The sequence below is a fragment of the Sinohyriopsis cumingii genome, chromosome 2 (assembly GCF_028554795.1).
Source record: "Sinohyriopsis cumingii isolate HCF-2022 chromosome 2, ASM2855479v2, whole genome shotgun sequence".
In the NCBI taxonomy this organism is placed as follows: domain Eukaryota; kingdom Metazoa; phylum Mollusca; class Bivalvia; order Unionida; family Unionidae; genus Sinohyriopsis; species Sinohyriopsis cumingii.
Window position 1 is genome coordinate 134305092 of NC_142962.1, and position 17023 is coordinate 134322114.

The 17023-nt window shown below is 38.4% G+C and overlaps 1 protein-coding gene across 3 annotated transcripts in view; it reads left to right on the forward strand.

The window, feature by feature from the left end:
• Positions 1–8063, forward strand: part of LOC149805884 (uncharacterized) — a 43557-nt gene extending 35494 nt beyond the window's left edge. For all 3 annotated transcript variants that reach the window (XM_089950628.1, XM_089950630.1, XM_089950629.1), the window contains one exon: positions 309–8063. In XM_089950628.1, coding sequence (XP_089806754.1) covers positions 309–1658 — 1350 coding nt within the window. In that variant the 3' untranslated portion in view covers positions 1659–8063. The remainder of the gene's footprint in view (positions 1–308) is intronic.
• Positions 8064–17023: the final 8960 nt, after the last annotated feature.

Consider the following 17023-nt stretch of genomic DNA (forward strand, 5'->3'; position numbering starts at 1 on the left):
AGCAGAACTTGGTATATGCTCTCTAGATACACATTCAGGAATAAGTTGTAGGTAGACCATAAGAATATATGTTAAAAACCGATTTGATCATATAAGTTTGACCTTTCTAACGAGCATCTGAAACAATGGCGAAAATTTAGAGTATACAACTACATCCGCAGCACTTCCCGAAGCCAGACCTATACTTTTGTACTCACTCTTCCTCCTCCTCCACTATGACGGAACGAAAGTAATAATAAAGTAGAGTTTAATCTGTAAAACAGTGTAGATTATATAATTTATGCAAGCGACACTTTCTTTTTTTTCAGACACGTACTTCGACACAACATCGGTACAGTAATTTGTTCAGTAATGACCAGACACCGTCATCATGTCGAGAAGTTTGCAGACGGGCCTTTCGAGGTTGCATACATATTCCTTTTTGCAACTTCCTATGTATGAAGTGTATACTTCCGCCTTGTTACGCATGTGAAAGTAGTGACGAAGAAAAGGACGATAGAGAAGATGAAGGATATCACAGTGGAATTAGAGCTAGCACCGAGATAAACTCGAACCCGTCAACAAGTGGTGCCGTTGCGTCTGGGACTGTAGAGCATGTGGAGGTGGAAATGGTTGACCTTAAGACGGAAACTGTGGCGCTGGCTCCACCACAAAGGAAAATGCAAAATATGTACATGAAGGACCCTTGCAAGGGAAGCCCAGAAGACCGCACTGCATGTACTTCTCAAAGAGCAGGAACGTCCAAGAAGGGAAAAGGGAAAGAAAAAGCAGCCTCGCCCAAAGGCGATAGAGCAGCATTGCTTCAGGGTGATCTAAATGATTCGGCGAGTGATGAAGAAGAGTCAAATAAAGAAACAGGATATAAAGACATAACGTACATTGACATTGAAGACGTTAGACCAGAGTGCGTGAGTCAGTACACATATATTAGTGAAGATAACATGGAACTCGAATATTCACCAGAAAATAAGGAGACTGAGCCCAAGGAAGGAAAACCAGTTAATACTGAGGATAAAGATACATCAGAAAATGGCACCCAAAACAAACCGGGAATAAACTACATAAATATTCCTCCCGTCAAAAATGATGATAAGACTTGCACAACAGAGGGTTTAGAATCATCTGAAAACTCGGTTAAAAAGGTACATACGAGCCCAAAATTTCCCCACTATGTAAACAGTAATGCAGTATTTGTGAAACACGCCACGGCTGTTTCAGCGGGACGAGAAAGTGAAGCAGCCATAGTCTATTTTGAGGACTTGGGAGCTGTTTCACAAACGCCTGAGTATATCAACATCGCGATGAATGAATCTCCCACCGTCTGTACACCAAATGTTGACAGAAATGTCCGAGAACATGAGGACAGTAAAAGAGCATGTCAGACGGAACGCCCGTTAGAGAGCGCTGGTAAAGCGGTTAGCAAAGATAAGGGTCCAAATGGATCAATTGATGAAATCAATCAAAATGATAGGTCAGCAGACGGGAAAGAAGGTACATATTTTTCAAAACAACATGAAATAAGAGGTGACTGTGTTAAAAATTCAAACGAGAAGATAGATGGGAAATCTACAGTAGATTTCCAGTCTAAAAATGATTCACGGATGGCAGTAGACAAGGGCACAAATAAAACTGCAGAAAAGGCTCAAAACCTCGAGTAATGCTTCATTCTATGTCTAGAAATCGTGTATGCCACTTTGATGCTTCATCAGTATTCTTGTGTGTTATTAGGAAATGAAAACAATAATTTATTTTTCTGAACCTATCGAGGTAATATTTTATTTCTGGATTAGTTTAAGTAATTGTAGATGTATTTTTGATAATACTGAAAGTCTACGATGTTTTGTCATGTTGTAGATAGATGCCATTTTACATGTAGATACAATTTGTTGTTTATTTATGTACTAATTCTCCTGCCAATTTATTCTTTGTTCCACTAGCTTAGTACAGGAACTTAATATGTTGTCTTTCCTTTTTTGGTGTATGAAATCGAGCTGGTCAGCTGATGCATCCAGCATAACGCACATTCATGAGTGGGACTAGGTCAGTGGTTCAGAACATCCAGGTCGCGACCCAAATTAAGGTCTCGAGGATGTTCTGGGCGATCGCCAAGATTTTTTTTTTTGAGGGTTGGTAAAACTTATAAAAATGTGGAAACAGGTTCGTGAAGTTCATAAAAACATGTCGGGGTCACGGCCAAAAGAGGTTGGGAACCACTGGGCTGGGTGAAGGGAGTTATGGTGATATGTTGTTAAATTAACGTCGTGCTTATATTCTGCGATTTTAATATAAATTGAATTTTGATTAATGTTAGTTTCGAGATTTCTTAAATGTGGCTACCTCATGTTTCTCTTCAACAAGCTCTTTAAATTCTTCGTCAGTAACTTAAGAAACTTGATAATGAGGGAATGGATAATTGTTTTTTTTTATATAAAAAAACTTAACAGTAACGCGATACGGCAGCAGTTCGTCTGGCTAGAGTTTGTTTGATAGGAACTGATCATTAACAGGACAACAGGGATAAAGAATTCGGATGATGGAGATTTGACTGTATCATTCACTTCGCAAGCAATAAAAAAAATGTGCAATATTTTTAGCTTTCTTATACAATATGGAACATGGGGGCCCCGAGTGGCCGAGTGGTCTAAAGCGCTCACCGTTACGGTTCACTGCCATCTCACCTATGTCTGCGTCGGTTCGAGTCTCGGATTCGGCTAATGTGGTTATGTGAGAAAGCTTGCCAGTAGGGTCGGTGGTTCTTTCCGGGTTTTTTCCGGGTTTTTCCTCCACCTTTAATACTGGCCGCCATGTATAACCTATTTTCTGCTGAAAAATGGCGTTAAACCCTACAACAACAACAACAATATGGAACATAATTACAGCTATGCATGTACGTATAAGAGTTGAAGGGAACCCCCGTGCAAAAATGTGTATACGATACCAATTAAAAGGAAGGTTCTAAATGTAAATTTGAAGAATTACACAAAATCTTAGGAAGATACAACTTTCCAAGTAAATGTAAACATAAAGTACTACAATAACAAATTAAAAAAGGACTAACCTTCTGCACACTATATGCAAAAGAAAAAGAAACAAAAGTAAAAATATATAATCCATTAAATAAATATAGCTATTGTGATTTGTTGTATACAGTGCTATTGACAGATGTTGGCTGATGGTATGTACAAATCTGAACACGATTAGACCTTTCCGGCAATAATAATTGGAAAAACACAGCGGAAATACGCAGTAGACGCCATCACATACAGTAACGTTGACCCACGCACCTCACAGCTCCTTGTCTTACAGAATCTGTCGCTGTCATAAGGCAATTTTGACCAATGGGTCATCTAAACTTTGGTAAATAATCTCCACCCATTATTACACGATGGCATTGACTGAAAATCTTGCCTTCATTTTCAGTCGCCGGTACTGACACAGCTCATTATTTGCATTTAGCCATTGACCATCAGCAATTACATACAATTACAGCGTATTTGCATTCAGTTAATTGTCCATCAGCAATTATATAAAATTACAGCGTATTTGCATTCAGTTAATTGACCATCAGCAATTACATACAATTACAGCGTATCTGCATTCAGTTAATTGTCCATCAGCAATTATATAAAATTACAGCGTATTTGCATTCAGTTAATTGTCCATCAGCAATTATATAAAATTACAGCGTATTTGCATTCAGTTAATTGTCCATCAGCAATTACATACAATTACAGCGTATTTGCATTCAGTTAATTGACCATCAGCAATTACATACAATTACAGCGTATTTGCATTCAGTTAATTGTCCATCAGAAATTATATAAAATTACTGAATACTTACAGTCTGCCAATTGGCCATAAGCAAGTGGGATGATAGTCCGAGTTTCCTCTAATCCTTGCCACCCTATTTTTTCGATATTTGGACATTTATGTTGGGGTGTAGGGTCAGAGTCCATTCCCTATCGAAAAGTTGGAATTGACCATTTGGTGCCGGTATCGGGTAGCCGCTTGTTAGCCGACCCAGCAAACTTGAACGACCTTTCATCAAAATATACCTGCATGAAATCGATAGGAATATGATTTATTTTCTCAGAAATTGATGTCATAGCATTCGTTGTGTCTTTAATCCGCTGACAGACGAGACGAAAGTACATCGTTGCTGAAATTTGACCAGAATCTGGCCATTTGCATTCCTAGACACGTGACTACACAGCTCTCGCAACCTGCATGTCAATGACATCTGAGGTCATACAGTCACGTGATATCAACAATACACTATTTCTAGTGTTGATGTAGGACAACAAAATCGAACATATAAATGAAATTCACTTAATTGATAGCAAAATGAAGAAGAAAAACTTCTCGAAATATTTATTATGAAAACAACGACCGAACATATGTAAATGTTCCAGCAATTTGAAGAAAACCAGATTGACTACACAGAGAGCACGTGTCAGTGTGGTAGTCACGTTACACAAATAAACACATCGCTGACACGTGCTCGGTACTTCTTGAAAATAGTTTTTTCCATCCTGCTGCGATACCGACAGGTTTCTGGATGTTGTTCTCAGAATAAATATGTTGAAAATTAAGTGTGCATTATATTTATTTACAAACAATAAGTGACTGCTACATAATATATCCAAATTCTATGTACTACAACTTTGGAAATTTGCTTATTTGTCGATATCACGTGACTGTATGACCTCTGATGTCATTACCATGTAGGTTGCGAGATTTGTATAGTCATGTGACTCGGAATGCATATGGCCAGATCCAGGTCAAATTTCAGCTACGTCGTACATTCGTCTCTTCTGTCAGCGGATTAAAGACATGACAAATGCTATGCTCAGGATTTTTGAGAAAATAAATCATATTCCTATCGATTTCATGCAGGTATATCTCGATGAAAGGTTCAAGTTTGTTGGGTCGGCTAGTAAGCGGCCACCCCATGCCGACACCAAATGGTGTCGGCGAATTCCAACTTTTCGATGGGAAATGGACTCTGACCCTACACCCCAACATAAATGTCCAAATGTCAAAAATGGGGTAACAAGGGTCAGACGAAACTCGGGCTAGTGAGATGAGAAGTAAGGCGGTTCAGGTGCGCTTCGTTGTGACTTTATCGGTATATCGCGATGTCTGCCGCGTGTTTTGCGTCCCATCTCTACGAGTAAAGAATTCCTCACTTTGTCTTCGTACGTATTAAGAATATATTACAAAATGAACAACACAAACACGTGAAATTTATGACCCGTTTTACTTTATTGCTTGTCCAGACTGAATTCAGTATTATTGTTTACGTCATTAACTACATTCGGTTTCTATTCGATCAATGTTATAAACAACATGACAAGAACAAGGTGATGTCTTAGCTTAAAATCGTTCTAATACGTTCTTGTTATAATCTTAAATGCATAATTGACATGAAAAATTGCATATATAGTATGGATAAATGACATTTAGATATATAAGAATACGTCAAACTAGATCGCAAAGATACAGATATCTCTACTGTAAACTAGAGTAGAACATTATGAATGAATAGAGATAAGCAGTTTTATTACTTTTTTAATATGTATAATATATTCTCTATAATATTTTGAATTGATAGAATAAAGAAGATCTCATATTTTTTTAATTTTTCAACGTGTCTGCCTGTATGTAATACATTAGATACTGGAAGACGACTTAAAAATTAAAAAAAATTGAAATCTTAAATATAATGTAAAATCTTCATTAATTTATTAATTCAACATATTATATTTTAGATACTACATTATAGATATTAAAGAGCGGCTTTTGTTCTACATGTTACCCGATTATGGATGAAGAAGAGTATTCCGATTGACCCCAAACATGAAAACTTCCATTATGCGAAATTTAGTGTTTGATACTTGTAGCGTCGTAAATTCTATCAACTTATTCTTATATCCCTTCATTGCCTGAAAATAAAATTAACGGAAAGAGGATGGGAGACTGGATGGTGATGGGGAAGGTTTCTTTAATGCAAATAGGTGACGTAAATTAGTCGACAAATGACTAGGCTTTTTCATAGTATAACATGGCGCATACGAGTGCGTCTGTTTTAAGGCTACAAACTCGTTTCATGGTTCTTGATTAGGCTTTAATTCTGTATAAACACTATCTCCGCGGCCTTCTACTTAGAAAAGCGAACTTTAATCGATTACCTTGCGTTAGCTTCTGAAATAACATGTACAGTTTTCAACTACTTGTGCTAACAAATGTTCTTCATTATACTTAATAAGTGATCAGGGGAAGGGAGAAGGGGTATTGTAATTTGAATGTGGGGTGTTCTGGGAGGGAAAGGCTACTATACTTTAACTGTAAGGTACACTGGAAAAGAGGTAGTTTGCTTTGAATGTATGGTTTACTGGAATGTGGGTATACTGGGGAAAGGAGCAGCATACTTTACATGTAGGATCTACTGTACAAGGGGTAGCATACTTTACATGTAGGGTCTGCTGTACAAGGGGCAGCATACTTTACATGTAGGGTCTACTGTACAAGGGGTAGCATACTTTACATGTAGGGTCTGCTGTACAAAGGGCAGCATACTTTACATGTAGGGTCTGCTGTACAAGGGGCAGCATACTTTACATGTAGGGTCTGCTGTACAAGGGGTAGCATACTTTACATGTAGGGTCTCCTGTACAAGGGGTAGCATACTTTACATGTAGGGTCTCCTGTACAAGGGGTAGCATACTTTACATGTGGGGTCTGCTGTACAAGGGGCAGCATACTTTACATGTAGGGTCTGCTGTACAAGGGGTAGCATACTTTACATGTAGGGTCTGCTGTACAAGGGGCAGCATACTTTACATGTAGGGTCTACTGTACAAGGGGTAGCATTCTTTACATGTAGGGTCTGCTGTACAAGGGGTAGTATACTTTTACATGTAGGGTCTGCTGTACAAGGGGCAGCATACTTTACATGTAGGGTCAGCTGTACAAAGGGCAGCATACTTTACATGTAGAGTCTACTGTACAAGGGGCAGCATACTTTGCATGTAGGGTCTAGTGTACAAGGGGCAGCATACTTTACATGTATGGTCTCCTGTACAAGGGGTAGCATACTTTACATGTAGGGTCTGCTGTACAAGGGGCAGCATACTTTACATGTAGGGTCTACTGTACAAGGGGCAGAATACTTTACATGTAGGGTCTCCTGTACAAGGGGTAGCATACTTTACATGTAGGGTCTGCTGTACAAGGGGTAGCATACTTTACATGTAGGGTCTGCTGTACAAGGGACAGCATACTTTACATGTAGGGTCTACTGTACAAGGGGCAGCATACTTTACATGTAGGGTCTACTGTACAAGGGGCAGCATACTTTGAATGCTGGGTAAGCTTTGAATGTGTGGTATGTTTTCTTGCGCTATAAAAAAATGTTGGGTAATTGTTTTTGTGCAAGCCCACGGTAGGACAAAAATACATCTCAAAATAGTGTATGTAACGGCTTTGAGCGGAAGGTGGCAAGGGACGAAATTTTATACGAGTTGCAATAAATACCTACTCCCCCCCCCCCCCAGTAATACTGGATTGAGCCCTTACTAAGAATCCAACTATGATATCCTCATTTACTGTATTTCTTCTGTCTAGTTTCTATTGTATGGTACGATTAATATTTTTCTAGTAAAAAGTTTTATGTTTTTAAAATTCAGATAAACGTTTTCAAAATTTATTGCATCATGTTTTTAAAATTCATATATTAATTTCCTCCTAACTGTTACCAAGGCATCCCTTGCAAGCAAGGATGATATTCTTATAAATTTTAAATTTTATAACAGAAATGCAAGTTATTCATACCCATTTTAAAATTTAGCATGTTTGTAGAAGGAAATGTCAGTGGATCAGTTTTGTCGAGTTTATTGGCCAGTATTTGGTGAAGTCTCAGAATAATTTGATTTTGATTGTTTCATTGATCTTCATAACATATTTCTAATTTATCGTTGCATTTGTCACCATTTTGTCAGTATATTTGCAAATGTTTGTGTATTTCTTCAAAATTATGTGAATAAAAACAGTTAATTCGTTCATGTACATGTACATGCTGTTACTATACATATTTGCATAGACTCTTTAGGACAACACACACACACATACATGCACGCACACAGAGGTTGAACAATGGGACGATCTAGACTCAAAAGGGAATTTTACATGGCTGATGTTCAGTCTGTAATTCCGTATCGCACAGTCCGTATCGCACTCCTAAAATTTGCGTATTGCACACCCAGCTTGGAACTACGTTCACAACTTGAAATATTAAATAATAGTCCGCTTATAATATATCCCGAATGATTTATTAGCATAAATTTTCGATTTTCAAAAATGCCCACCACACATTTGTAATTGAAGTAAATGCAGTCATATTTGGTGAATTAACCGCCTTTGCTGCTGGGGATAATGGGGGAGTTACCGTAAGTAGCGATCGGCATTTTATGAGCATTTCGCGGGATCTAGGCTGAGAAATTAGAGTTAGTTAAGTTGGACGATAATGTCTTGGACAGAATATTTGACAGAAAGTTCTGAGACGAAGCCAGTGTGCAAAGTGTCTTAAGCAGTCAAGTCAAGATTCAATATATGGTTTTAAATGACCTACATTTGGAGCAAAACTAAAATGCCAAACTTAGCTAAAATCCATTTCTACTTCAGAGTTTTCAAAATATGATCAACAGAATTATATTTTAAGGATAACGTTTAACTGGAGGGACTTGCAATTTGTATATCAAAATTACCGAGGAATCGAATCTATTTAGTATATTTGAAGATACAGCTCACAAACATTTGCAACATGAAGATAGATTATCATAGTGGCAGCTGTTTTGATTGACACAAATTTAGAATAATTACGTCTTTTACAATGTACTGAAAGTAGAAATTAAAGAAAAGAAAACCGAAAAATATTGCAATATTGTTTAGAATTTGCTTGTTAATTATAATCAGATCAATATTAAAAATCTTGTCCGCATTTTAGAAAAAGACAGAATCTTTAATTTCTTTAAAAGATGTGCTTAACAATGCTTAAATTATCACTTTTAGGTCAATGCATCAACAATTTTTATTGTATTAATGAAAATATAAAGAGTCGAGAGTTTATATGTAAATACATAAGATTTCTGTATAAATTTGAATGTATTTAATTTCTGTAAGTCTATAAAATTTCCCCTGAAATTTGTTTGGAAGTAGGGTGTCTATTCAGTAAGTAGAGTTTAAGAAAAGGGGCCATTTTTGGTCCAAAAACCTATGTTCCATTTGAGAAGTAAAATATAAAAAAAACTACTTGCGTGTGTCCGCAGATTAAATCCATTCATATGCCCCATACAACATTTGTAAAATCAGAAAGCTCTTCAGTTTCAGAATGAACTCTCCAACAACTATGTCAGGAGCCCAGTCAATATTCATGGGTACATGTAGTACTAATATTAGTACCCTTACTCCTACCTCGTGGACAGGGTACTAACATGAGCATATACGTGTCAATGGAGCAAACCGGGTGTGAATCACACCCGGCGCTCTTTTAACCTAATATGAACAATTTGAAGACATTTCTTGCATATAATACAATACATTGAGTAGTCCTCTTATTTAATACCGGAAGTATCGAAAATCAGTGTAGAAATAGTTGTAAAATCTCGTTTACCTTTTTTATCCTATATTTTCGTTTAGATCGTCCGCCATATTAGTTCAGATAATGATTACTTCCGTTCTCAGCCTCGTTTGTTTGTGTGCCATATAAGGACATTGAGGCCTTATTCGGAAACGTAAACAAATCGTAGTAAAAATGTGGCGCGGCTTGAGTCAGGAATTCTGTGCATTAAAAGTAAATACGGTTTGTCGGCAATTTTGAAGTTCATCAAGAAGCCATTATTCGCCACTTGATTGATAATAACAGCGTAGAATATCCAAAAATAGTCTGGCAAGCCTTACGTAGAAAGAGGTCACGGCGAGAGTCTCGCGTTATCTGTCATGGCGGACAGGATGAGGTTAATGTAACCATGCCAATTTATTTTATCGTGTAAGGGCTTAATCAATTTAAAATAAGCCAAACTTCTTTCACAACACGATTATACTTATGTAGTATATTTCTACACTTTTTGTTTATCTGCCCTTAGTGATGATTTTTTTGCTCCATTACATGATATGGGATCAGTTCGTAGCCGCAATCACAACAAATCAAGTTTAGGCTACGACATCGTAGCTAGGGTACAAGATGTCCAATCTGATGTCTTTTCTCTAGGACCCCTCCCCCCCATTTGAAATGTTTTTTCGTTAAACGACGTCGACTTTCCTCACTGAGGTGGCTACTCAAACCAAAACTACAGATATAAAAAAAACAAAAAAAAAAAAAAAAAACCCATAAAGCTTGCCTATCGCTTGGTGCCGACACTAGCATTTCAGTTAACTCAGTCAAAAATCCACTAAGGCCGAAATAACTGACAATTTTCTCTGCAGGTGGCGCGAAACTAAAACTCTTTAAATTTCAGTGTACGCGGTCGTTAGGATATTTGTATTCACTGGAAGTCGTTTTGTAAGTGGCTTGAAAAAACTTCGTATGTTAGGAAATTATTTTCTTTTTTGTGATGGACTTTGCTCCCAATTCTGATTAATTGACGACAAAAAATTCATTTTAGTTACAGGACAAACTCCAGCTTATAGCATTTCCCATCCAAAAATAGATCAAACGCTACACTGTTAGATTTCCAGCTGGTCAAAATTTACCCCATGAAAACCTATCAAGTTTTGAGCATTGCATCTTGACGCAAGAAACCCACAAAATCGCTACTTAATGTTGAACTCATCATTTGTCACAGACTGTCATTTACCATGTTAACTTATCCTTATGACCCAGACGGTCATTCCCATAGTAAATTCCAGTTTGGGTCCAAAATCTTTTTTTCTCCCCCATTCGCCAAAATGCCTTAGACAGAATTCCGACAGTTCGTGCAGGCGGCTTTGTTTGATACATTTATAAGATCTGAAACTCCACCGCAGCAGGAAATATAACTTTAGAGACGGACGCCTCACGCTGTCATCTTGATCAAAATGAATTATTTTAAAATAAGTATAAAGCGGGAACGTTGTAAGCTGCATCTGTGACTCGCAATGTAAGTACACTCCAAACAAATGGTAAACGTCCGTGGTCTATTGGATCATAGCGGCGGTCTGAAAGTAGCTCTGAACCTGGCAGTGGTCCAAAAACAAGTTTTACAACAGGAAGTTCACGCATGGCTTTCATATACCTGCGTGACCGTACTGGCAGACATATCAAGAATTATGACGCGTTTGTTCACTTCGAAAAAGAAAAGGGACGCAAACTGGTTGACGTGAATTCCTAACGTTTAAATAAATTACGAGATAAAGATTTACGCACCAAATGGCATGTACTAATATCGTGCATTGTTCTGGTCGGACTGGCTTGCCTGGGCATCCTTCCACACCCCACCAGGACTAATATTAGTACAACCTATTTCATGGACATGAGCCTATGTATATCAACGGAGTAATCAGATTAAAATCATATCACTGTTCTGCGTGGACAAAGTACGGTTAGCGTGAAGATACCAATATAATTTACCAGATATAGACTTAATAACTTTACCATTAGCCAAATTTCCTGATAATAAAAACGTAACATAACTATTGTAATCTTGTAGAGTTTAAATAAGTTATAATTTGTCTTTGGCGATAGTTTTATTTGCTCCATTGTAAGATACAGGATCATATTGTAACCTCATCGCACCTAACATCCCCTTGCTGGGAACTTGAGCTGAGTTTCCTGTAAAATCGTAATGTCTCACGGAAGGACAATCATACCCTGACTTTGTTCAATGTTATTTTACCATCCTACATAGAAAGGGTTATTGCAAGTGTTTAGTATGATGATTAAGAACCCATAATTTCAAGTTTACTGATTTCTCTGACAGTTGCGTCACACGTCAAGTATAATCGAAACAGCTTCGGCCTTTTCCATCCCATTGAAAAAGAGACGAATATGTTCCGAATGATACCCGCTACTCGTGAGATACCATCCCCAACATTAATGAAAGTAATGAATCGTTCATTCGGAACGACCTTAGCTATTTCTGCTATAATAAAATACGCTTCTAATTGTCGGAGCAGTTATTTACTGAAAATTTTTACATTTTTTTCCATCAGAATTTTCCCCGCCAATAAAGAAACCGAATCTATTCCGACCACCTGTGTTATGTCTACTATTGTATTGATTGCAGGATTAATTGAGAAGTTAGCAAATGAAAAAAAAGGTTGATCATTTGTAACTTCTGTCAATCGTAAATAGCCGAATTGATCCGAATGACAGCCATCGACAATACAAATCGGATCACAATTTTTAATTCCGGTACTGACGAACGTAGTCCCAAGTCTATTGTTTTAGAGCATTTTTTTTGGTGGTGATACAAGAGTTATAATTAGGCATTCTTGGTATGGATTTAAAGGTAATTGTTCATTCTTTAGAATATGAGCTTATGGTGTGGTTGTCCATGTGTGTTTCGGCGACAGTGCACATTGAGTAAAAACGCCTTGTTGAAACCTGTGTTCCGTTGCTTTGTTTACAGTCCAGCCTCTCAAAGAATTGTAGAGGAACCTATGACAAGAACTTCACAGTCATCTTTGAAGGTGTTTTAGATTAACATATTTGTATTGATTGACACACAGTGGAAAGTTCAGTACTGATAAACAAATGCAGAGACTGTATAGGAAAATTTGTTGTGACCTGAGTCCATACAACTGTGGTAGGATCTCTAGTACTGACTGCGCATTTGCGAATGCTGAATATATGCACCAGTTTTTGTTAATAATGTTTTAGTCAAAAACTGAAGTAACAGCTAAAGTTCCAAAATTGTCATGATTTATTACCTGAATTCGAAAAATTGGAATCATAGAACTTTTTAAAGTTTCTTCACTCGGGCCCTTATAAAACATAATGCTGAATTTAAATGGTATGGGGATTCTCTTAACTATGTTAGCTTGTGGGAGTTTTCCACTTAATATTCGTGCACTATAAGTACTTTAAGTGTATGAGTCTGGTAGTTTGCAGTGGTGCATACACGTCATTACATATTTTTGTGCACTCATTTGTGCATTCTCTCGCTCTCTCTCTCTCTCTCTCTCTTATCACATGTGTTTGTGCTCTCTCTCTCTCGCGCGCGCGCGCGCGCGTGTGCGCTTAATTGCTTGATTGCTTTGTATTGAATGAAGTCGATTTTCTTTCAAAATACATGTAATAATAATAAGATGGAGAAGTATTGGTCAGATTAGATTTAAGCTCATCAATGCGAATCCACGTACAGAGATGAATGCTAAATGTTTAATCCCGGATGTAAATGACCGTAACATTACACTTTATCGTTAACGACAGGGAGACGAACATGTATCTTTGAAGCTGAAAAATTAACTCAGTTAGGTGTCGAGAAAAATTTAACATTACGAGATTTAGACAGGGACCTAGATTTCAAGAGGTGCGGAAAGTTATGACCTTCGTGAAGAAGAAAAAGCTAAAACACGCACACTAGCATGCGCGGGCACATACACACAAATACAGAGGGTATAACAATAGTATTCAACGGAGTCAAACTGGTACATGTACGTCTATATCTTGATAACTAACCCTTTTTACAACAGCTGATATGAGCTATATAGGGGACCGTAAAGGACCACGATCTTCAGATTAATAATATATCAGCTGCACTCCTAGGCAGGAGGAGCTGGTTCGAATCCCATTCTAGGCCAAATAAGCTGATGTGTTGCGTGATTAGACAATACCTTAAACACTCACTGCACAGCAATGGCCAAGCAATGCTCCTAATGTGAAAGTATATATCAATTTTAATGAGATTAACCCAAGCCCCAATACAAAATACACGAAGGCAGACTTTGCCCCACCAAGCTAGAAATGTTATCGTGCGTCTTTAATGCAAACCAGTAAATTTCTTCGTTATCAATGCAGATTAAAGCCGATCAGCTAAGGAGTTGATTTACAGAAAATGCTTTCACAACTTAAGACGAATATACGGAATAAGTTCGTGTAACTTAGCGGCAAAAAAAAAGAGGGAACAATAGACGAGAAGAATAACATAATTAATTGCTCAGTTAAAGATTCCCCCGCATACTCTTTTCATAACGACCATAATATGTACTAAGTTCCATAGCAATGCATTATAAACTGCAAGGGTAGATGCTTTCTCAAAATTTGTATTGTTTCAAACACCGCATTCAACTGCACAACAAAAATGAGAACAGCTCTAACACAAATATTCAGAGAATTGTGACTTGTCGATATGTGCATATTTAGATGATGACCATAACATGTATACTTTGCTTCACAAGCTATCCATACAAAAATAAAAACTGCCAGACATTTGCGTTCACAATATTGTCTTCTCTGCTTTCAAACTGCAAGGGAAATAACTCTAACAGATGGTATTAGAGATCAGTGATTTGTCGGTATTGAAATCTGCAGCTGATGGTTTGGTGGTAGTACTTCGTCAAAACGTTACAAACATTCACTGCATGAAGATACAAGACGGACAGGACAATAGCTCTGCAATGAAGCAAAGTGATATCACGATATGAACATCTTCTGATGGTGACGTTAATATTTAAAACGTTTCGCGGCAATCCATCAAAAAACTACCGGGATAATTGCACTTGACAGATTGTGTGCCGATCGAATGGCTGTGCACGAGGATTAGCATATCAGCATTGACAATTTTGACCAATATCTGATATTCTTTCTTTCCATTCTCTTATTTTAAAATTTCGCATACTTGTAGAATATAACTTTCATGAAAATCCAAACGTCCCACGCTGTTTAGAAATGTGGTCTGAGGGAGATAACTATTTACTCTGTGTAGGTTTTCCGTTTCTGAAGACAAAGACGTAGGGGATAGCGAATTGTTTAAATAATATATAAAAACAGTATAAGAACCCAAAGTGTTTGTTGGAGGGCATGTGATGTTTGAAGATAAAATACTTCATTTTGTACAGAATCGCCTTATTTTCTTGAACATTAAATGCTCCATGAAAATCAATTTTTAATATAACAGTTTGGGTCAAACAAAAACATCTAAGTATGCTAAAATAATGCCATAGTCAGTCATTGTCACCCAAGTGCAAGGAAAGCGGGCATTCCTTCGATCCTCAGTTGTCGATGATTTTGCATAAGTAGTGAAGTAATAAGTATAGAAGTAGAGCTAGCACAAATATTAGGTATGAGCTGTGAGTCAAGGAAATAAAAGAATACTTGTATGGGGCGAATGGGCTTCAAATGCTATTTATATAGGTACCTATTAGTTAACAGGCGAGTGGCGATATGGCCTCAGACTGGAAATCCTATGTTGAAATATAGGTTTAACATGGGAATGGTATTATAACCTGATAGTCTATAGCCTCAAAGCGTTGAAGGATTAAAGCCATAAACGGGGAAATTAACATTACGTCGCAGCTTTGAGGCCATATCACATCCGTATGTAAAGCTATGGAGTCCAAGGATTTAAGGTTTCAAATGCTTTTATAGCCTCAAATAGGATTGATAATGCTAAAGTCTTTATCCACAATCCAACACGTCACATATGCTATCCAACACAACCCCTACAACCCAGCATCCGCTTTGTGATATCTATCCAAACAAACCCCTGCAATCCATAAAGTTTACCATTGCTTAGTAGTCTATTACTATACCTATGACTAAAACAATGAAAACATTATATTGGGATGCGCCTGCTGAAAATAGCTCGTATACTGATAGTAATATGACTACACGTAATTCAGCTGTAACCAATATTATTTTTCCAGAAGTGGGTTAATCACCGCTCCGGCTGCCTAAGTGGTTAAAGCGTCGCCTCGGATTCGGGAAGTCGCGGGTTTGAATCCCGGACGAGTCGTACCAAAGACTTATACAAATGGTACTAACAGATGCATCGCTTAGCGCTCGGCATTAAGAGGTTAGTGCTAGGACTGGTCGGCCTCTTTCTTGGCATCCGTCCGTCTACGGGAGACGATGGCGTAGCTCCAAAGTAAGCTTTTGTCTATCCTTCTTTCTAGCTCTCTTTTCAGCTTGTTTTATTCTTCTCTCTTCCTCTGCGTTTTGAACTCCCTGCCTGACAGCTAGGCGCCAGCTGGAACGGTTGTTTGCACAGCTCTCCCAGTCGTTGACATTGATGTTTGCCGTCTTCATATCTTTCTTGCAAACATCTTTGTAGCGCAGATGTGGTCGTCCAGTTGGTCGTGCACCTTCTGCTAACTCCCCATATAACAGGTCCTTGGGAATGCGACCTGGGTCCATTCTTTTGACATGGCCAAGCCAGCGAAGGCGCCTCTCGCTGAGAATGGAGAACATGCTGTTCGTGTTGGCGCGTTCTAGAACCTCTGTGTTGGGTACTTTGTCTTGCCACTGGATGTGCAGAATGCGCCGCAGACATCTCAGGTGGAAGCTGTTGAGTTTCCTCTCGTGTCTTGCATAGGTGGTCCATGTTTCGCTGCTGTAGAGAAGTGAGCTGAGTACGCAGGCTTGGTAGACACGCAATTTGGTCTTCTCTGTGAGGTTGGGGTTGTTCCAGACTCTCTGGTTAAGTCTGGCCATCACTGCTGCTGACTTGGCAATCCTGCCGTTCACCTCAGAATCAATGGAGAGTGAGCTGGAGATGTTAGACCCGAGGTATGTGAAGTTCTCGACAACTTCCAAGTTGTACCCATCGATGGTGACAGAGGGAGAGGAGTCTGCGTCCTGCGCCATGACGTTCGTTTTCTTCAAACTGATGGTCAGTCCAAATTCCTTACAAGCATGGGAGAGGCGGCATACCAGCTGCTGAAGTCCATCTTCCGTGTGTGATGTCAAGGCTGCATCGTCGGCGAAGAGCAATTCACGGATGAGTACCACTGTGACTTTAGTCTTAGCACGGAGACGGGCGATGTTGAACAGCTTGCCCTCAGCCCTGGTATGGATGTACACTCCCTCGCTGCAGTCCTTGAATGC